The 20,443-nt window shown below is 59.4% G+C and overlaps 2 protein-coding genes across 4 annotated transcripts; one reads left to right on the top strand and one right to left on the bottom strand.

Moving 5' to 3' along the window:
- The first annotated feature begins 2,228 nt into the window (after positions 1 to 2,228).
- Positions 2,229 to 18,247, top strand: RASGRP4 (RAS guanyl releasing protein 4). Of its 2 annotated transcripts, XM_051846706.2 has the most exons (17): positions 2,229 to 2,350; positions 5,815 to 5,999; positions 6,353 to 6,458; positions 6,583 to 6,645; positions 7,140 to 7,268; positions 7,368 to 7,521; positions 8,583 to 8,756; positions 9,697 to 9,813; positions 10,411 to 10,686; positions 12,884 to 12,964; positions 13,040 to 13,144; positions 13,293 to 13,411; positions 13,525 to 13,669; positions 14,329 to 14,365; positions 14,468 to 14,602; positions 14,711 to 14,823; positions 15,227 to 18,247. In XM_051846706.2, the coding sequence occupies exons 1-17, from the start codon at positions 2,328 to 2,330 to the stop codon at positions 15,269 to 15,271; spliced, it is 2,007 nt and encodes a 668-aa protein (XP_051702666.2). In that variant the 5' UTR covers positions 2,229 to 2,327; the 3' UTR covers positions 15,272 to 18,247. The 2 variants fall into 2 exon arrangements, with proteins under 2 accessions (XP_051702666.2, XP_051702667.2); XM_051846707.2 differs by lacking the exon at positions 12,884 to 12,964.
- Positions 16,363 to 19,806, bottom strand: FAM98C (family with sequence similarity 98 member C). 2 transcript variants are annotated; one of them, XM_051846711.2, is made up of 8 exons: positions 19,659 to 19,806; positions 19,419 to 19,549; positions 19,209 to 19,343; positions 18,773 to 18,978; positions 18,486 to 18,563; positions 18,294 to 18,410; positions 17,753 to 17,920; positions 16,363 to 16,684 (listed from the first exon to the last, which is right to left on the bottom strand). In XM_051846711.2, the coding sequence occupies exons 1-8, from the start codon at positions 19,721 to 19,723 to the stop codon at positions 16,541 to 16,543; spliced, it is 1,044 nt and encodes a 347-aa protein (XP_051702671.1). In that variant the 5' UTR covers positions 19,724 to 19,806; the 3' UTR covers positions 16,363 to 16,540. The 2 variants fall into 2 exon arrangements, with proteins under 2 accessions (XP_051702671.1, XP_051702672.1); XM_051846712.2 differs by lacking the exon at positions 19,209 to 19,343.
- Between the last annotated feature and the right edge of the window lie 637 nt (positions 19,807 to 20,443).

The raw sequence follows: 20,443 nt of genomic DNA on the forward strand, positions 1-20,443 counted from the left end.
ACTATACGTCCGTGGTGACTTTTGCTAGTGAAGAACACGCTTGTGAGCAAGCTGCTTGGAGGAACTGAGCAGCAGAGCGGGTTCGCTGCGGCAGAATCACCCTGCCTGCTGCACCCCATTCGTTCTAGTCCTGACACTACCCTACCCTACACGACTCCACACTTCCTGTTTCCCAAAAGCCAGGTGCTCAGATAGTCACAGCATCCCCAAACTAGGAGTAACTCAGATGCTCATTGCTGGGGCCGGCGCTGTGGAGTAGTGGGCTAAGCCTCCGACTGCAGTGCCGGCGTCTCGTATGGGCACCAGTTCAAGTCCCGGCTGCTCCTCTTTCAATCCAGCTCTCTGCTATGGCCTGAGAAGGCAGCAGAAGATGCCCCAAGTCCTTGGGAACCAACTGGGGAGTGAACCACTGGATGGAAGAACTTTCTCTCTGCCTCTCCCTCTCTCTGTCCGTAACTCTACGTCTCAAATAAATAAATAAGTAAGTAAATATTTTTTAAAAAATGCTCATCGTAGGAAAACTGATCATGGAATGGTCCTACAGTGAAAGACTACAGAGCAACAAAAGAAATAAACCATAACCAAATAGAACAAATTTTGTGAAAGAATCACAAAAGGATGATGTTGAAGGAACGCACCTGGACGCAGTAAATGGGCCCATTTATGTACAGCTCACAAACCAGACAGAACACCAGGCTAGTGGCCACTTGGGGGAAGGGGCCCAAAGGGGCCGATGGGGGCTAAGAATGTTCTGTTTCTTGATTTTAGTGAATATCACAAGGGTTCACTCACAGGGCCGGTGCTATGGTGCAGCAGGTTAACGGCCTGGCCTGAAGCACTGGCATCCAGGCGCCGGTTCGAGTCCCAGCTGCTCCACTTCCAATCCAGCTCTCTGCTATGGCCTGGGAAAGCAGTAGAAGATGGACCAAGTCCTTGGGCCCCTGCACCCACATGGGAGACCCGGAAGAAGCTCCTGGCTCCTGGCTTCGGATCGGTGCAGCTCTGCCATTGTGGCCAACTGGGGAGTGAACCATAGGATGGAAGACTTCTCTCTCTCTCTCTCTCTCTCTCTCTCTCTCTCCTCTCTGTGTGTAACTCTGTCAAATAAATAAATAAATCTTAAAAAAAAAAAAAGGGTTCACTCACTTGGTAACAACTGATCAACACAAATATTGAGTGATTTTTGCTCTTTTTTTTTGTCCTTCAGTTAAAAAATATGTCAAGTATGACACACTTAGGTAAAAAAAATGCATACTCAAAAGAACAGTCTGTTTCTATGAGCACACGTTTATGCACGTAAACACATTTCGGCAGTTTCGATGGCATCCAACAGCATTAACACTGGTCAGCCCTGCATGGGAGAGGGGGTGGCTGGGAGGGGCTCGAGAGTTTGCCTCCCCCTGTAATGTTTCTGTAATTAGATAACTGATCTGGGTGAGGATTAAATGAGTGAAAATGTTTTAAGCCCTCAGGGCAGGATATGGTACACAATAATTGCTAAATAAAAGTTTGTTGCAATAAAAGGAATGAAGTGGGAAAAAAAAGGGGCCAGCATTGTGGCACAGTGGGCTGGCTGCCACCTGCAGGGCTAGCATCCCACACGTTTCAATCCAGCTCCCTGCGGAGGCACCTGGGAGGCAGCAGATGATGGCCCAAATGCTAGAGCTCCTGCCACACCCAAAAGAGGCCTGGATGGAGCTCCTGGCTCCTGGCTTTGCCCTGGCTCAGCCCTGGCTGTTGCAGGTATTAAGGGAATAAACCAGCAAATGGAAGATCTCTCTATTTGTTGTTCTGCCTTTCAAATAAATAAAAATTCTAAAAAATTTAAGTGTAGTGTTTTCCAGGCTACAAATGGTGTCATTAAAAGTAACCCATCCATCAAAGAAGCACACAAAATAGCTTGATGAGTTTCCATTCCACCCTTTGGGTGTTATACACATGAATATGTTCTTATAGAAACAGAGACTTTTCTTTTGAGTGTGTTTTATATAAATATTAGTCACACTTTACCAAAAAAAAAAGGGGGGGGGGCCCTGCCACTATCAAAGCGTGACAGTGACGGGTCTCAAGTCAGAAAGATGGGGGAGATAGAGCCCGGGCTGGGTGGCTGGGGGTGGGGGGCCAGCAGCACCGGAAACCTCAGGCTGAAGGGATCCCCGGGGGGAGGGGATCCTCCCCTGGTCTCTCCCCAGCCTCTTCCTTCCCCCTGCCCAGGGTGGTGAGGAGGGGAAGTTCCTCTTTTCTTCCCGAGCACACAGGAGGCCTGCTCCCCTGGGACTGAGGAGCTGGCGCCAAGCTACCCTGGCAAGAGCGCCCCTCCAGGAAGCATGAACAGGAAAGACAGCAAGAGGTGAGAGGACCCTCCCCAGAGAGCCCCTAAGCCCTGCTGAGACACTGACCAGGAGGTAGGAAGGCTGCTGGGGCAAGATGATGGGAGCACCCCGAAGGCAGCCGGGGCCAGGGCGGCTTGCACCCAAGTGCTCTGTGCCCCGTCCTCACCCGCCCTGGAGCTGGAGCACCTGTGTGCCCTCCTCCCTCCTCGCTCTCCCCACCTGCACCCTATTCCCTCCACTGGGTGGCTCTGTCCTCCCTGGGGTCCTCCTGCTCCCCATCGCAGTTGCTGCCCCTTGGATGGGAAACTCCGGGCTCCTGCAGGACCCTGCCCCGAGGAGAGGGGCATGTGCGGCAGGGCGGGGCACTCGGCTGCTCCCGACACTGCAGAGGGCTGCCAGGCGTGGGTCAGGGCCCCACGGCTGGTTATGCTGGCAGGTTCTGGAATGGACTTCTATCTCCTAGGCTAGCTTGCCCTCCTGTCCCCACAGAGGCAGATGGTGACTGGGTCCCCCAGACAGAGTAGCTCCTCCAGTGTCCCCCAGCCTGATTCCGATGGGCAAAGGGGTTCCCTCCCCTCAGAACTCTGCAGGAATCCTGGCTGACTCATTTCCGGCTGTGTGACCTTAGGCAAGTCACTCAGCTTCCCTGTGCCTCTTTCATCATCTCTGTCAATGGAAGACTCAGAGACCATCAGCGAACCCGACAGGTTCTCAAACTTGACCATTCATCAGAGCCTCTTGGAGGGCTTGGGAAGTGCGGGCTGCCAGGCTCACCCCTAACGCTGTTGATTCTGTAGGTTGGAGTGGTGCCAGCAAATCTGTGTTTCTATCAAGTCCCTGGGAGATGCTGTTGGTACTTGTCGGGGACCCTGCTTGGAGACTCACTGATCTGGACGAGGGCTCAGCTGTGGGCCTGGTGCCTACTCAGGGATCATAAACGCCCACTATTGTTTCACTCTGATTTACTGCGTCTAGAACGTGCCAGGGACATGGCAGTGCCCTTGTCCATGGTCTCCCTGTTTCCAATTCCACCCACCGAGCCACAAGCCTGGCTTCTTCTCTGCCCCCGGCACTCTCTCTGTACCTCAAGTTCAAATTTCCCACCTCTGATCACTTAACAGCCTAGGCAGAATAAGTCTGCAGGGTCTTAGTCCACCCAAACGAGGATGGACTGGGTCCGAAGAAAGGTAAGTGCGCCGCTCGCCCGTTCCCCAGCCCGCCGATCCCGGGGACAGTCAGACGCAGTGGGGAGTCAAGCGCGTAGCAAAGCCTTTTATTTTATTTATTTATTTTTTAATTTTTTGACAGGCAGAGTGGACAGTGAGAGAGACAGAGAGAAAGGTCTTCCTTTGCCGTTGGTTCACCCTCCAATGGCCGCCGCGGCCGGCGCACTGTGGCCAGCGCACCGCGCTGAACCGATGGCAGGAACCAGGTACTTCTCCTGGTCTCCCATGGGGTGCAGGGCCCAAGGACTTGGGCCACCCTCCACTGCACTCCCTGGACACGGCAGAGAGCTGGCCTGGAAGAGGGGCAACCGGGACAGAATCCGGCGCCCCGACCAGGACTTGAACCCGGTATGCCGGCGCCACAAGGCGGAAGATTAGCCTAGTGAGCTGCGGCACTGGCGCAAAGCCTTTTAAAGCACAAGACCACAGGATTTCTGGGGCAGGGCATAAGGACCAACCAATTACTTAAAAGGTCATTTTATGGGGCGACTTTTTACAGGACCAGCCATATGTCTGTACACTCATCAGTTGTCATCACCTCCCCTGATGCTGGGCAGGCAATCAGCTTTGGTGGTCGACAACTTTGGATACTGCTCACCTTACTTCCCTTGGGCGCCATCTTTGAATTGCCTCCTGTGCCTAATTTCCCCACATAAGTCCATTACTGAGCCCTTTCGAGGAGCTAGGCATGGAATGCTTACAATAAATTCAGGGGCAGGGACAGTGTTCAGTGCAACAGTTAAGCTGCTGCATGGGATACCGACATCCTACAGAGGACGCCTGACTTTGAGTCCCGGCTCTGCTTCCGCTTCCAGCTTCCTGCTGATGTGCACTCTGGGAAGCTCCAATGATGGCCCAAGTGCTTGGGTTCCTGCCACCCACGTGGGAGGCCTGGATTGAGCTCTGGGCGCCTGGCTTTGGCCTGGCCCCAGATCCAGATGTTGCAAGCATTTGGGGAGTGAACCAGCAAATGGAAGATCTCTTTCTCTCGCTCTCTCTCTCGCTCAAATTAATTATATAATTTTTACAGATTTTGTTTTTTATTTATTTGAAAGGCAGAGTTGCAGAGAGAGGAAGAGGGGGAGAGAGAGACAGAGAAATCTTTCACCCACTGGTTCACTCCCCAAAGGGCCTAAAGAGTCAGGGCTGGACCAGGCCAGAGCCAAGAACCAGGAGCTTCTTTGAGGTCTCCCATGAGGATGCAGGGGCCCAAGCACTTGGATCATCTTTGGCTGCTTTCCCAGGTGCATTAGCAGGGAGCTGGCTCAGAAGTGGAGCAGCTGGGGCTCAAACCCACACCCATATAGGATGCTGGTGTCACAGGCAGAGGCTTAACCTGTCATACCACAATGTAATTTTTTAAATAATAGTTGTTGTTGTTTTTTTAATTCCTCGAGAAGGTCTAAAGATGGCTTTAGTTTTCATTTGAGGAAACAGACCAAGAGAAATGAAGTGACTAACAGCAAGTCACACAACCAGTAGACATTTCTGGAGTCTGTGCTGTCTGACTCTGGACTCTGGATTCTGCTCCTGCTTCCTCTGGCCTCCCCCATCTCACCATGGGAACAGGAGCCTCAGGGAGGTGCAAGGCAGAGTGAGGGTTATAAACGCTCCTGGAAGCTGCCTTTGCCCCAGGGACCCTGCCCAGCTCTGAGGAGCCCTCCAGAGACCACCATGAGGTCTAGGTCCAACCCTAGAGCCCCAGGCTCCAGGCTAATACTCCAGGGCCTGCCGGGTCAAGCTAGAGGGAGGGGTCTGTGGCCTCCCTGGGGTCAAGGAGGGGAGAAGGGACGAGACAGAACCCCATTTGCCTGCAGGAGCCTGGTGGGGCCCCGAGGGGAATGGAGGTGCCTGCCTGAAGGCCCCCCTCCCAGGCTTCCTGTGGGGAGGACAGAAGTGATCTGAGGCTCTTCTCCCATGAGTCCCTGGGAGATCAGGAGTACACCAGGGGTCTCTTCATGGTGCCTTAGAAAGGTGGAGTCAATGCCTGAGGGTGGGCGCCCTCGGGCTCCCTGAAGGGTCCTTGGGAGTGCTGGGGTCTCCTGTGATTCCCTGGGACGGTTCGGAGCAGGAGTGACCCTGGCAGTGCATCTGCAGGAGAGGCCTCCCAGGATTCTCTGGCAGATCTGGAATATTCCTAAATTCTGTGAGTACAGGGTCGGTCAGGAGTGACCCTAGGGCTTTAGGAAGAGTAATTCCGGGAGTCTGTAATTACAATTCCCACAAATCCCTGGGGTGGGGGGGTGTACCCACAGGAAGTCTCACCAGGAATGCACCGGGAAGCCAGGGGGGCGGGGTCACCCCCGCCCCGCCCGCCGCCACAAGACGTGCCCGAGCCCGCGGGAGATCAGCAAGGTCATGGCTTCCCTGCATCTGGGCATACTGAGTGAGGGTGGCTGCAGCGAGGAGGAGCTGCTGGAGCAATGCATCCAGTGCTTCGGTGAGTGTCCCTCTCCCTGGCCACCAATCCTGAACCAAGCCAATCACCTGCCTTTCTCGACCTTGGTTTTTGGGGGTATAATCGGGGAGCAGAGGGGTGTGGAATGACCCCCATCACTACATTAGGGATAAGAGAAATAGCCTCCCCTCCCCCCTTTTTTTAATCTTCAACAAGATTTGCCCAGCATTGTGCTGGCCAATGCACAGTGCAGACAAGGAAACCGAGGTCGCATGTGCAAGCTCCTGCGGGCCATCCCTGAGGGCCGGGCTCTCCATCAGGCAGTGCACTGGCTGTGGACGCAGCGGTCTGCTGCCCAGGGGCCAGTCTGACGCAGAGCCCCCCTCCGTCCCCAGACTCAGCTGGCAGCCTGCGCCGCGGAGACCACGTTCTCAACATGGCGCTGGCCATGCACAGCTGGGTGCTGCCTTCCGCCGACCTTGCTGCCCGGCTGCTGACCTCATATCCTTCTGGGAGTCCACGAGCTGTGGGTGGAGGGCAGTGGGCGGAGACGCAGAGCCTGGAGATGGGGGCGGGGTGAGCGGGCAGGTCCAGGATGCTGGTCCTAGCCTTGACCAGAACCCAAGTACCAGAAGGCCACAGGGGACACACAGGAGCTGAGGCGGCTACAGATCTGTCACCTGGTCAGGTACGGCTGAACCAAGACCCCACTGCTATGACCCAAGGTTCCCACCCTGCTGCCCCCCAGAATACCTCTCAGACTCCCCAGCCCAGTTCCCCAGCCCGGATCCCCTCCCAAACCTCGCTCCCTAAAATCCCACTTCTGGGACCTCTGGCTTGGTTCCTAAGACCCTCGCATTCTACTCCTTAGAACCTCCATTTCTTAGACGCCCCCGCTACCCCCACAGATCCTCCTCCAGCTGGTGCCCAGAGACCTCCAGCTCCGATCCCCTAAACCCCACCTCCCACTTACCCCAGCACAGCTCCTAAGAGCCCGTCACTCTGTCACTCCCCAAATCTCACTCTCAGGTATTTTCACCCCAAATCCCGAGACCCCTACTCTCCTCCTTCCCCAAGAGATGTCTCGAGTCCATCTGCCACAGATGCCCCAGCATGGCACCCCCTGCACACAGAGACCCCTGCCTCAGGGAGACCTCCACCTACCCTCTAAACCACTCCTAGGTACTGGCTGGCCCAGCACCCAGAGGCGCTGCACCAGGAACCCCATCTGGAAGAGGTTATCAGCCGTTTCTGGGCCATGGTGGCCCGGGATGGCAACTCGGCCCAGAGGAGCCTGCGAGACTCCAACCTGTGAGTCGACCCCACGTCCCCTTCCGCACCCCCGCCCCAGCCTGCCACCCCCCTCCACACACGGAAACCACCCCAGCACCCTGCCCCCTTGGCCTCCAGCCTGAGCCCTGGTGGTCCCGGCCCCCCGCCGCCCATGAACAGCCCAGGCCTGAGCAAAAAGCGCAAAGTATCCTTGCTCTTCGACCACCTGGAGGCCAGGGAGCTGGCCCAGCACCTCACCTACCTGGAGTTCCGCTCCTTCCAGGCCATCACGGTGAGCAGCAGAGGGACTGGTGTGGGCAGGGCCTGGCTGGGACCACACAGGACTGGGAGGACCCTGCACGGGCATTCAGCAGGGACCGCAAACTACGCTGTCAAACCTGGGTGCTAGAGGGCCCAGGTAAAGGAGCCGAGCACAGAGCACCTGGGTTCCGATCCCATCAGCCCCGGCCCAGCTGTGTGGCCTTGAACTACTTTCTGAACCTCTCTAGACCTGTTATGGCTTCACGAGGAAATGACATTAATGTGTCCATTTTCAAGCGTTGCTGCACTGCCTGGTCCCTGGCTAAGTGCTCAGAACAGCTGATCAGCTCCTCCTTTATTCCAAATGTTCCAATTCACTGCGCCTCCGCCTCCGTTTCCTTTTCTGTGAAAGGGCGGGGCCCGGGCCCGAGTAAATGCTGACTGGTTGGGCCACTAGAAACGGACACCTTTGCCTTCCAGAATGTCCATTTCAGGCGCTTCAACGAATGAATGCGTTAGCTATTGCCATCTTGACATCATCCTTTTGAGGGACGGTGGGTTCCTTGACAGGAAGATTTCCAGGTAGAGTGAGAGAGAGAATGTGGTGCGGTGGGGGTGGGATGCAGCGCAGGCTCCTTGAACAGAATGAGACTAGACGTTGGTTTCAAGTCCTCGTCCCTCTCATTCCCTTTGCTGGCTGCACCCTAGACAGGCGCAGAGTTAGGAGCGTGCAGACTGAGCTTCCACGCTGACGCAGCCTCTGGGGCCCTGCACAAGGACTTTCCCTCTCTGCGCCTCAGTGGTCTCAGCTCTAAAGTGGGGTTGATGAGAACAGCGCCCACCTCACGGAGGTGTGAGAATTGAATTAGCTAACACCTTCAGAACAGGGCCAGGCTCTTTCTAAACACTCCTCCTCAGAGGTGACAGGGCCACCGTGACGTCAGGGACGCATGGCAGCCTGGGGAGAGACGCGCGACAAGCGCTCCTCAGGCCAGACCAGGCTAGGACATCCGAAGCCATAACTGTGGGGGATGGCAGGTGAGGGCCGGGGCTGAGGGCCGTGGCCCACCCTGAAGCGCGCCTCGCCCGCAGCCCCAGGACCTGCGGGACTACGTTTTGCAGGGCTCGGTGCGGGGCTGCCCGGCCCTGGAGGGGTCCGTGGCTTTCAGCAACAGCGTGTCCCGCTGGGTGCAGGTCATGGTGCTGAGCCGCCCCGGGCCCGCGCAGCGCGCGCAGGTGTTGGACAAGTTCATCCAGGTGGCACAGGTGAGGCCCTCCCTGCCTTTCGGCTAGCTGGGGTACCAGCCTTACTGAGGGTGCTCGCCCCTGGCCCCCCCCCCCCGCGGGCAACCCCTGCGGCGACGTCACGTGCCCCGCCCATCGCATGAGGCTGGGGGTTGTCGCCCAGAGAACCGCGCGTCTCTCCCTTGGCCCCAGTCCCTGAGCCCTAGGTCTGAATAGTCCATCCCAGAGGCTATGAAAGCGCCCCTTCCGTGCCCCACCGTCACACCTCCCTCCACCAAGGGTCGGGTCCCCAGCCCCCCTAGGACGATGACTGCGGGGGGGAGGGGCTCCCAGATCCTGGGCCCGCCCCGCTGCGTCACTCCCCACCGTTCCGGGTACCTTCCTGCCCTTCAGGGAAAGGGGAAGCCCTCTGCCCCCACTGTGCCTCGCCCCCTGCGGTGTCCGCACAGACCACGCCCTTCCTCTGGAGGCTAGCTCGGCTTTGCTTCCTCCTCCGGCGCCCCAGGCCTCCAGGTTCCCGCTTCAGTCGAAGCACCTTCCCCCTCTCCCTGCTCTGTGACCTCTGCTCTATAAACTTGGAAGAGGAAAGGGTGAGGGAATCCCGGGGGGCCCCAGCTGACCCGCCCCCTCCATTCGCCTCTGCCTGGTTCCCAACTCCTCCTGCCCATGCCTTCTTGTCTCTTAGCACGCGGCACCGGCCTGACGCCAGCCACTGTGTGACACCCTCCCCCCACCCCCAAGATGACACTCGGCCATCTGATTCCTCTCACATCTGCCTGGCAGATACCTGTCTGCTCTCTAGATCTGTCCAGCTGTCCATATCTGCCTGTCTCCCCTCGTTTTCCTAACCCCACATCTCTCACCGGAACCACGCCCACACTGGTCCACACCACAGCAGCCTGAGGCCCCGGCTCAGGTGCGATGCTCTCACCTGTCCTCCCACCACTGCCTCCTCTCCTAGTGGCTCCGCCAGCTGCAGAACTTCAACACCCTGATGGCAGTCACGGGGGGCCTGTGTCACAGCGCCATCTCCAGGCTCAAGGACTCCCACACCCACTTGAGCCCGGACAGCACCAAGGTGAACCCCCACCCCTCTCCCCAAGTTCCAAGTGGCCAGCTGTCCCGGAACCTGCCCTCACTTAATTCCCCATCCTCTGCCAACCTCCTCCCCCGAGAACCTCCCGAGGACCTTGCTCCTCCAAACCCCACAGACCCCGGATTCCGTGTGCGTTCCTCCTCCCTTGGCACCCACCCGCCCGCTCTCCACGCATCCGGTCCGGAACTGGATGGCGAAGGGAGGCACAAGATGGCAATGCTGGCAGAGAACTGGCAGTCTAGGTGGGGAGCGAAGTCACACACCCAAAGAAGCCAGGCTGTTTGGACTTTACCCAGAAGACAATGGGGAGCTAGGGAAGGTTTGGGAGTGATGACAGCACCTGTCATCAGATCAAGTTCTTGAGAAATCACTCTGGTTTGGGGACGGGGTTAGTGGTGCCTCTCTGAGATGGGGACCCGAGAGGAAAAGCAGCTTGGGGGAAATGCTGAGGTCAGCGTGGGATACAGAGAGGCTTTGGAGGGTTCCAAATGCCACCCCTGGGGGGTCTGGAGCCCACATAGGAGGCTGCTGGGATACTCACCCTAGGAGGTTCAGGAAACAGAACCCCGTCCCCCACAGGCCCTGCTGGAGCTGACCGAGCTCCTCTCCTCCCGCAACAATTACGCCCATTACCGCCGCACCTGGGTCGACTGCCGAGGCTTCCGGCTGCCCATACTGGGTGTGCACCTCAAGGACCTGGTGTCCCTGCACGAGGCACAGCCTGACAGGTTGCCTGACGGCCGTCTGCACCTGCACAAACTGAACAGCCTCTACCTGCGGCTGCAAGAGCTGGCAGCCCTCCAGGGGCAGCGTCCGCCCTACAGTGCCAACGAGGACCTTTTGCACCTGCTCACGGTGAGCTGTCCTGCCCTGCCCAGCCCGGGTTCCGAGAGACGCAGGGTCCTGGGCAGGTGGCCGTGTGCCAGCCCAGGATGGAAGAGTGCATGGGCTTTTAAAGTCAGAGCGTCTGAGTTTATTTTTTCTAGCTGTGTGGCCTTGGCCAAGTCACTCACCCCTTGGCCTCAGGTCCTTATCTGCGAAACAGGGATAATGATTGGGCCCACTTCAGAGGGTGGCTGAGAACTCAGCCAAAGACAGAACTCAAACAGTACATAAAACAGCATCTGCACACTGTGAGCTCATTTAAGAGATGCATCCCGCCCCCCACTCCCACACTGACTCGCTACCCCCCACACCGAGTTCCAGGATCACTTTGGACTTCCGCACTCCTGTACTCCGAGGTTCTGAGCTCCCTGTGCCAACAGCCTAAATGCCAAATGCTGACAGGTCCAGGAATCCAAGCGAAAAGCTAGTAATAGTTATTGATCATTTACCATGTGCCTGGAACCTTGTTAAATACTCCACAGATCCCTTTATTCCACATCACATGCTGCAAAGTTGGGACCCTTACTGTGCCAACTCTATGGATTGGGAAACTGAGGCCCAGGGAGTTGGTCCCTTGCCCACTGTCCCACAACAGTAAGACCAGATCTGAATCCAGGCAGTCCAACTTCCAGAGCCCACCTGTTAACCTATGCTAACCACCACACTATGTCCTGTGATCGAGTATAGGGTGTTTTTTTTTTTTTTTTTGACAGGCAGAGTGGACAGTGAGAGAGAGAGAGAGAGAGAGAGAGAGAGAAAGGTCTTCCTTTACCATTGGTTCACCCTCAGCACCACGCTGATCCGAAGCCAGGAGCCAGGTGCTTCTCCTGGTCTCCCATGCGGGTGCAGGGCCCAAGCACTTGGGCCATCCTCCACTGCACTCCCAGGCCACAGCAGAGAGCTGGGCTGGAAGAGGGGCAACCGGGACAGAATCCAGCGCCCCAACCGGGACTAGAACCCAGTGTGCCAGTGCCGCAGACAGAGGATTAGCCTAGTGAGCCACGGCGCCGGCCGAGTACAGGGTCCTGACCATGCTTTACCCGAAGATGTTTGTCTTTTTATTTGGGAGGCAGACAGACAGATGAATAGAGAGTGCTCTCCTCTTCTGCTGGTTCACTCCCACATGCCCACCACGGCCGGGACAGGGCCAGGCCAAACCCAAGGGGCAGAGCACAGGCAGGTCTCCATGTAAGTGGCAGGGACCCGACCGCTTGAGCTATCACCGCTGCCCAGCAAGGTCTGCACTGGGAGGAAGCTGAAGTCAGGAGCTAGAGCTGGGAATCAAACCCACGCACTCCTCACCACCGCCGGCACAGCGCCTGCTCCTGGCCCAGGTACAGGGTCTGATGTAGAGGGCTGTGCAGTCCAAGGCTGAAAAGAGGATGTGCAGACCCTAAGACAGGACCAGACTACACAACCGGAAGGACCCAATGCAAAATGTGGGACTCCTGATTCAAACTTATTAAGAATTTCAAGAAGGTGACAGAAGGGCCTTCCATGAAACAGGGGCCTGCGAAGCCCTGTTTAGGGCCCTGCCCTAAGACGACGGGTGCCCAATTCCCTGGGCTTTGCTGGTCCTCAAAGGCCGCCAGCCCAGGTATTCACGCACCTGCTGTGAGCCAGGCACTACTTCAGCCACAGGGCAGATAGCAGTGAGCAAGTTAGAAAGCAAAAGCCAGCTGTTTTTGTGGGACTGACATCATCTTTAGATGCTAAGAGCCACAGAGAAAGGTAAAGCTCAAAGGGGCATGGGAAGTGACACTGGGTGCAATCTTAAACAAGGAGTTCAAAAAAGTCCTCACTGAGGGGCTGATGTTGCGGTGCAGCGGGTTAAGCTACCCCTTATGATGCCGGTTCAAGTCCTGGCTACTCCACTTTCCATCCAGCTTCCTACGAAAGCACCTGGGAAGGCCATAGATGTGGGTCCCTGCCACCCATGTGGGAGACCAGAAGGGAGCTCCTGTCTCCTGGCTTCTGCCTGGCCCATCCCTGGCTGTTGCTGCCATTTAGGGAGCGAACCAGAAGGTGAAAGATCTCAGACAGAGGATCTCAGGGGTCCCCAGGGAAAGGGGGCTTAGGAAGAAGCTAGGGAATGCAGGTCGAGGTGGGGCTGTGGGCTGCAGGCAAGATGGGGACGAGGAGGGGTCTGTGACGCCCCTGCCCACAGCTTTCCCTGGATCTCTTCTACACGGAAGACGAGATCTACGAGCTTTCTTATGCCCGGGAGCCCCGCTGTCCCAAGAATCTGGTGAGACCCGGCCCCTGACCTCTGATCAGCGCTCAGCCTATGCGCTGCCTAATGGCGCCTGTGTCCCTGCCCCAGCCACCCTCCCCCTTCAAAGCACCCCTGGTGGTGGAGTGGGCCCCTGGTGTGATGCCCAAGCCAGACAAGGCCACTCTGGGACGGCACGTGGAGCAGCTGGTGGAGGTAAGCAGGGGACTGCGGGCTGGCCGTGGGGGTCTGGGAGGGAAGACTTCCATCTGTATAGCCCTGCACCTGGAGGAGGGGAGCGGAGGCCCTGGGGATCGGACCTGGAAAACTTGGCCTTGGTCTGCCCTCCCGTGCCCTTGCGAAGTCTGTGTTCAAGAACTATGACCCCGAAGGCCGAGGAACCATCTCTCAGGAGGACTTTGAGCGGCTCTCAGGCAACTTCCCCTTTGCCTGCCATGGCCTTCACCCACCTCCCTGCCAAGGGTAAGTGGCCCCGACTTTCAGGTCCCCCTGAAGACGAGGACGCTGGGGTCCCCTGGACTCCCAGGCCTGCAGGAGGTGAGGGCCGGGCCCACTGACCCTCTCTCTGCCCTCAGGAGCGGCTCCTTCAGCAGAGAGGAGCTGACCGGGTACCTGCTCCGGGCCAGCGCCATCTGCGCCAAGCTGGGCCTGGCCTTCCTGCACACCTTCCACGAGGTCACCTTCCGCAGGCCCACCTTCTGTGACAGCTGCAGCGGCTTCGTGAGTACCAGGCTCTGTCCCTGCTTCCTCACAGTCCGCCCTGCCCTGGAGGGCTGGCGGTCCCCAGGCCCCAGATAAGCCCCACACTCCAGAAAAACCCTCAAACCCTCCAGCCTCAAGTCATCTCCACCACTCCGTCAGCATGGAATACCTTTGCGTCCTAGAGAACCTCCAATTGCACACAGGCCCCAAGTCCCAGCCGATCTCCCTCCTGGCCAGTCACTGAAGCACAGATGCGAACCTCAGTCCCCACGACTCTGGACAACGCACACACCTGGGGAGACTGTCCAGACACGATAGATCTCTAAGCCGCTGGGCTCCCCACCCTTCAAACTCCTCACACTCGACATACCGGCCACAGCTCCCTCTCTCTAGAGCAAGACTCAGTCACAAACCTTGGCCTACTTCCCAACCACTAACCACTGACTGAGGACTTGTGCGCCGGGCCATTCCAACAGCCCACACAGTCCCTGCCCACAGACTGCAAATTTCACCTGACCCCAACACCCTACAAATCTGTCCAAAAGTGAGGTGATCTCCAAGCTCCAGTTAAGCCCCTTAGCCTTGAGCATTTTTCAAAACTGGGGTAGCTGCCGCACTGCCACACCCCCACCCCTGCCTCCCCTGGCCTGGGTAATGTATTCCACTTCTGTTCCCAGCTCTGGGGTGTCATCAAGCAAGGCTACCGCTGTCGGGGTGAGTGGGGTTCCGGCCAGTGGGAGGGGGCACGGAACCTGCAGGCTAGATGGATGGAGGGCACTGACCGGGCCTCTGGCTGTTCCCTGCTACCTTCCACAGACTGCGGGCTGTGTTGCCACAAACACTGCAGGGACCAAGTGAAAGTGGAGTGCAAGAAGAGGCCAGGAGCCAAGGGCGATGTGGGGCCCCCAGGGGCCCCCGTCCCACCCACCTCAGTCCCCCATGCCAGCTGTGGTAAGACCCAGAGCGGAGCAGCCTGGGGGGGTGCTGGTGGGTGGGCATGAATGCCACCCTTCCCTCCCATCACACCCACGCCCCTTCCTCCCTCCACCCCACAAACAGGTTCAGAGGAAAATCTCTCCTACACGCTTTCCCTGGAAGCCGAGACTGGGTGCCACTTTCGCCACGCCTGGACCCAGACGGAGTCCCCACACCCGTCCTGGGACCCAGAGACGGTAAGGAGGAGCCGCCACCTGTGCCCGGCTGGGTGTGCAGGAGACAGGCCACTCGCCTGGGGAAGAGCAGACCCACTCGGGGACACACGAGCAAGCAGAGCCGCACAGAAATTCCCGATTGTTTGAGTGGGAGGGCACAGACACTGGTTAATTTTTAATGTTGATGGAAACATTGGGGGAAGGATGGAAGAGAAAATGGATTTAAGGAGGGAGAAAACAGGAAGACGACAGGATACGGTCAAACGCACCAGGGAGAACCTGCAGGACTGAAACGGAGACGCTCAGACCAGGGTTGGAAACCAAAGTCCGCAGGGGCCATTCGCTCGCCCGCTGGCCGCCAGCCTGGGCGAGGCACTGCCCCCGGGCAGCTTGGCCGCCTGCAACCCCGTCTACCTCCTTCCAGGGGACGACCCCGCCGGCCACCCCATCACCCAAGCCGGACCCCTAGATGATGCCGCCGGAGCCCCCACCGTCCGGCCTCCTCCCTACGCTGCCTTTGATGAAGGGTCCGTCACCTCTCACCCCAAAGAGAGCTCCTTGCTCCCTTCCTTCGCGTCCCAGTGGCTGTTCCGCAAGCTCCCTTTTCCTGTGCGGCCCCGTGCTGGCACACGCACACTCGGGCGTCGTCTCCCCAGCTCTCCGTTTCACAGACGTGGAGGCCGAGGCTGCTGCCCCAGGGAGGCAGAACTCCCGAGGGTTGGAGGCAGCACTCAGACTCAGGCCCTCCGACCGCCTCCAAACCAGAAGCTCCGGACAAGCACGCCACACTGAGGGCAGTGGGGCCACAAGGGGCTGGCATATCCCGAGTGGGAGGGGGAGGGGACAGGGCAGGGAGCCCTGGACGCCGGAGTCCAGTCACACCCCTGCCTGCAGCTCCGTCGCACTCAGGGGAGAAGCCAAGTCCTCCCCGTGGCCCGCAACGCCCCTCTCCATCTGCCCCCGTCACCTCTGACCTCGCCTCCCAGCCCCTCCCCACCGCACTCATCCTGCTTCAGCTACACTGGCCTTGACGCCCTCTGAACATGCCAAGAACACTCCTACCTCAGGGCCTTTGCACTGGCTGTTCCCGCTGCCCGGAACACACTTCCCTAGAGGCTCACACAGCTCCCTTTGGGATTCTGCTCCAGGGACACCTTCTCGGTGAGGCCTCCCCTGACCACACTCCCCCCACCCCCACCCCAGCCCACTCCAGTTCCAATCCCGCCTGGCCGCTTCACTGTACGTGCCTGCCCTGACAAACCGCGCGTTCCACCTGCTCGGCCCCTCCTGCCCAGACGTCACAAGCAGAGAGCGGGGACTCCCATGTGTTTGGCCGCCGAGTCCTCCGTGCCTAGAGCGGGGCTGGCACAGGGTGCACCCCTGCGGAACGTCTGAGGAGCCCTGCCCACGCCCGCGGCAGGGGAGAGATGCTTGCTAAAGAGCGTAAGACCTTGAGAGTCCGAGCAGCAGGGCTCTGTCCAGGCCCCGGGGCCAGACACCCCCTGCTCCTCCACAAGGCTGAGCACCCGACCCGGCCCCCTGAGAGATGCACCCTACAGCTGTCGTCGATTAAATTTATTTTCCCAAGAACACGGTTCTTGGTGTTGAGGGCCGGATGGAGGTAGGATGTTGAGGGCCTCAAGAACAGGGGCCGGGGGGCCGCGGGAGACCCTCCACCGGCCTCCCCAGAGACCACCGCTGGCGTCAGCACCGCACGGACCCGGCCACCAGGCCCTCCTCACTTCTTCTTCTTCCTGCGGCCCCAGCCTTGGCGGCCCGCCCTCCGCCCGCCTCTGTCTTCTCTTCGGCTCTGCCAGCTGGGCATGGGGGCCTCCAGCTCGTTTGGGCGGCCCCCCCGGTCTGGCACGTCGCCCATAAGCACCTGAAGAGGATCACACTTGAGTTTCAGAGGGAAAAATAAAAGCACAGGGCTGGGGGAGGGGGGCCCACGGACAGGAGCCCGGCGAGCCAAGGGAAGAGCTGCAGGCAGAAGGAGGCAGGGGCAGATGTTGACCACGCGGCTCCGGCTTTGCGGGAGGAGGGACTGCGTCGGTGGGAGATACCGGGGGGTCCTAAAGGCCTCAGCAAAGGGAGATAAAGCGGAGGGTGACGGCGGAACGCCAAGCCTCCTCCCCACCCCGGTATCTACGAGTGCACCTCAGCTTTGTTGGCTTCACATACGGAGCTCTGTATAACATTTCCAGCAAACTGGTGATTTCTTTCTTCTAATTATCCATCGTTTGTGTATCACAGGTTTGAGATGACTTAGAGAGGTATGAGACTAGGTACTTAGTCATTTAGTCATTTAAACAGACGGCATTTCTGTTTGCTTCTTTTTATTGCTTAAAAAGCAACGCAGGAGCTGGCATCGGGGCGTAGCAGGTAAAGCTGCCACCTGTGATGCCAGCAGCCCACATGGGCATGGGTTCGAGTCCTGGCCGCCCCACTTCTGCTCCAACACCATGCTAAATGCTTGGGAAAAGCAGAATGTAGCCCAAGTGTCTGGGCCCCTGCCACCATGTGGGAGACCTGGATGAAGCTCCTGGCTCCTGGCTTCAGCCTGACCCAGCCTTGGCCATTGTGGCCATCTGGGGCATGAGCCAGGGGATGGAAGATCTGTCTCTCCCTCTCTCTCTGACTCTGCCTTTCAAAATAAATAAATAAACCAATGCAATACATGTAAGGTGAGGTGATGAAGAAAGATTTTAAGCCCAAGCTACAGAGGCAGGCAGGGGCTCAGGGAAAAGCAGTGGGGAACCGGGGAGGGGTTCTGAGCTAGGGAAGTTCATGGCCAGGTTTTTCGGTGAGAAGCATCCTTCTAACCACCATGTGAAGAGGGTGAGTCCAGGGGGCAAGAACCCAGCAGGGGAGGACAAGCCTAGACCAACAGAGAGGCTGAACGGCCGACGTGAAGACCAAAGCCAGGCCCTCTCCCAGCCCAGGTGCCCACCTTGTTGACGGCACAGCAGGTCCCGCGGCGGGCAGCTGCACTGGTGGCGGGCACCAGGCGAGACAGGTCAGCACGGGCAGCCAGGACGTGTGCAATGGAGACGTCGGATTCTGGCGTCAGGACCTCTCGGATTGGGATCAGCACTGCCTTCATGGCCTCCCCCTGGGCCTGGGAGAGAGGCACACGCAGGACATGCCCAAGAACCCTGCCTCTCACCTGGCCTCTCAGCCTCCAAACCTGCGAGCCAGAATCAACCTCTTTCGCTTTTAAAGTACCCAGTCCTGGCCGCTTCGTCCTAGCAACACAGCACCAGCCAACGCCCCCTCACTGCCCACAGTCCCAAACAAGGGGTTCAGGTCTGAGGCCGCTCGGGGCGCCCGGCTGGGAATCCTGGCATACCCTGGGGGCCAGGAGATTCTACAAGGGCTCAGGCCTCAGAACCTGCAAGGGGGTAACTGGCCCGGCCCCCACTCTTCCACCCTGCGACTGTGCCCCCCCCCCCATGGAGCTGCCCGCTCCGGCCGAGGGCCAGGGCCTGCACCTCTGCCCGCTCACTCCAGTGGAAAGCAGACGTGGTGAGGTCAAGGCGCTTCAGCAGGAGGCAGCGGCGGCAGCGGTACTGCTCCGTCAGGCTCTGGGACAGGGACTCCAGCGCTTCCTAGGAGAACGGTTTCCGTCACGCAGGGGTCTCTGGGCCAGGGCAGCCTTCACACACAGCCAGACCCAGTCTCACCCATCTGGGCGCATCCAGCGGGTGGTGGAGGAGCGGCCGCATGAACCCTGGCGGCAGGGAAGGCAGCAGCTCCGAGATCTGATGGAAGAAGGCAGAGGCCCATCGGAACAGAAACAGGACGGAAGCGTCTGGGCCCCGGCGACCCGTGCCACAGAAGCAAGAATGGTGGACGCAGCTCCAGAAAAACACCCCTGTGGCTGGGACATGCCTGCCAGTGTCGCTTTGGGGGACAAGACTCTCTCCTCCAAGGAAGGGTGGCCTGGGTGGGGAGAAGACCCTGGCCCTACCTTGGCATGCAACTCCTGTAGCAGCTGGCTGGCAGGAGTCCCCCGCACGGGTCTAGGCAGCCCCAGGGCTCGCAGGGTGAGGACCAGTTCGTGGGCCGGGCCAGCCCCTTCCTCTGTCCCTTCCCCGAAAGCCAGCACTGGCCTGGAGTCCCGCTGCGGGCGCAGACGCAGGAGGCGGGCGGCCTGGAGTTCGGAGCAGAGGAAGCCTACAAGGAAAATGCAATGGAGGAGGGCTGCGACTCCACCCCCCAGAATCAAAAAGCCCCGCAGGCTACCAAGTCTCCCACCTCGCACCTTCTGGTCCCACCCACGTGGCGTCCACGACCTCACGTGGCCAACTCTAAACCCAGCCCTCCGCCCGCCCCATCCTGACTCCACCCGCCTGGGCGGCCGCAGCCTCGCCCACTTCCGCATCGCGGGGCTGCGGGAGACTCACGCAGCAGGCGCAGGCCAGCGCCGGGCTCCCGCAGCGCGGTCTCGCCGTCCCCGCCGCAGAGCGCGCGATCCGGGCAGTGCAGCTCCCGCAGCACGCCGGCCAACCGCCGCACGAACGCCGCCTCCGCGCCCGGGCCTGCAGGAGGCGGGCGGCGTCAGGCGCGGGGGCGGCGGCTGCGGGACCCGCCCCCGGCCCCGGCCCTGCACGCACCGCCGCTGGCGTCCTCTTGCCGCTGCTCCAGGGCGCCCAGAGTGACCAGCTCCGCCGCCAGCCGCGCGCACAGGGCCCTGAAGGCTGGGCACGAGGTGCCCCGCGACGCCGCCTCCGGGAAACCCTCATACCTGAGGCGAGACCGAGGGCAGCGCGTCAAGGAGAATCCCTCCCCGTCCGCGTCCTAGAGGCAAAGCCTGCGCTTCCTGCACGCCCCGGCCACGCCGCGCAGCCCCTTACCCGAGGGTCAGCAGGTCACGGGCCACCGCGGCCCCCTCTCGCGCTTCCGCCTCTGCCCCCTCCATGAGCGCGGAGCCTCGGTGCCCAGCGCGCGCCCCCTGGCGGCCGGTGGCCGGCTCCGCCCCAGGAGCGCAGCGCCCCCGGCGGCGTAGCGTTGCGCCACCCGACCAATCACCCGCTTCTCACGGAGGGGCTTCGACGGTCCGATTGGTGCAGGAGGATGCAGAGCCCGCCCCCGTGCCGCCCTCGGGGGTAACCTGCGCGGCTTCTGAGACCGCCACCCCCCACACACACCCGGGGCTGTAAATTCTAGCGCGTGCGTTCAGGGCAGTTGGAGTAGGCTGGGAGGTGTCTACCGAGTCTTTCTTCAGCCTCCCTGGCTGCCCTTTGTTCTTAAAGCACCTTAGACCTAGTGTTGATCATCCAGCTCCGCCCCAAATCCAGAAACTTGTTTCTTCCTCTCCTTCTTAGGCTTGGGGATCTAAGGGAGCTAGGAGTCCCGGCTGATCCTGCACGCGCCTCCCCCACCAAAACCAGGTCCTCCTGATGGACTACAGTGGGCCCTGGAGGGAGGGGGCCGATGTGATGAGGAGAGCAGGATCAGGCACACGGGGAGGGTTTTACTCCACCACCACCAGGTTCCTGCCAGTTTGCTTCCCATCTGAGTAACAATAGTGTCCCCTCTTAGTGTTCCCTGTGCAGGTTAGAGTCCTGTGTAGAAAAAGCGCTTGGGGGCCGGAGCTGCGGCTTAGTGGGCTAAGCTGCCACCTGCAGTGCCGGCATCC

Source organism: Oryctolagus cuniculus, chromosome 18 (genome assembly GCF_964237555.1).
Source record: "Oryctolagus cuniculus chromosome 18, mOryCun1.1, whole genome shotgun sequence".
Classification (NCBI taxonomy): domain Eukaryota; kingdom Metazoa; phylum Chordata; class Mammalia; order Lagomorpha; family Leporidae; genus Oryctolagus; species Oryctolagus cuniculus.

Coding starts and splice junctions, on each gene's coding strand:
- RASGRP4 (XM_051846706.2), top strand. CDS start 2,328: ATGAACAGGAAAGACAGCAAGAG. Junction 6,646..7,139: donor CAGATCTGTCACCTGGTCAG/GTACGGCTGAAC, acceptor AACCACTCCTAG/GTACTGGCTGGCCCAGCACC. Junction 10,687..12,883: donor ACCTTTTGCACCTGCTCACG/GTGAGCTGTCCT, acceptor CCCTGCCCACAG/CTTTCCCTGGATCTCTTCTA.
- FAM98C (XM_051846711.2), bottom strand. CDS start 19,723: ATGGAGGGGGCAGAGGCGGAAGCGCGAGAGGGGGCCGCGGTGGCCCGT. Junction 18,979..19,208: donor CGCTGGCCTGCGCCTGCTGC/GTGAGTCTCCCG, acceptor TTTTCCTTGTAG/GCTTCCTCTGCTCCGAACTC. Junction 16,685..17,752: donor CCTGCTGTGCCGTCAACAAG/GTGGGCACCTGG, acceptor GATCCTCTTCAG/GTGCTTATGGGCGACGTGCC.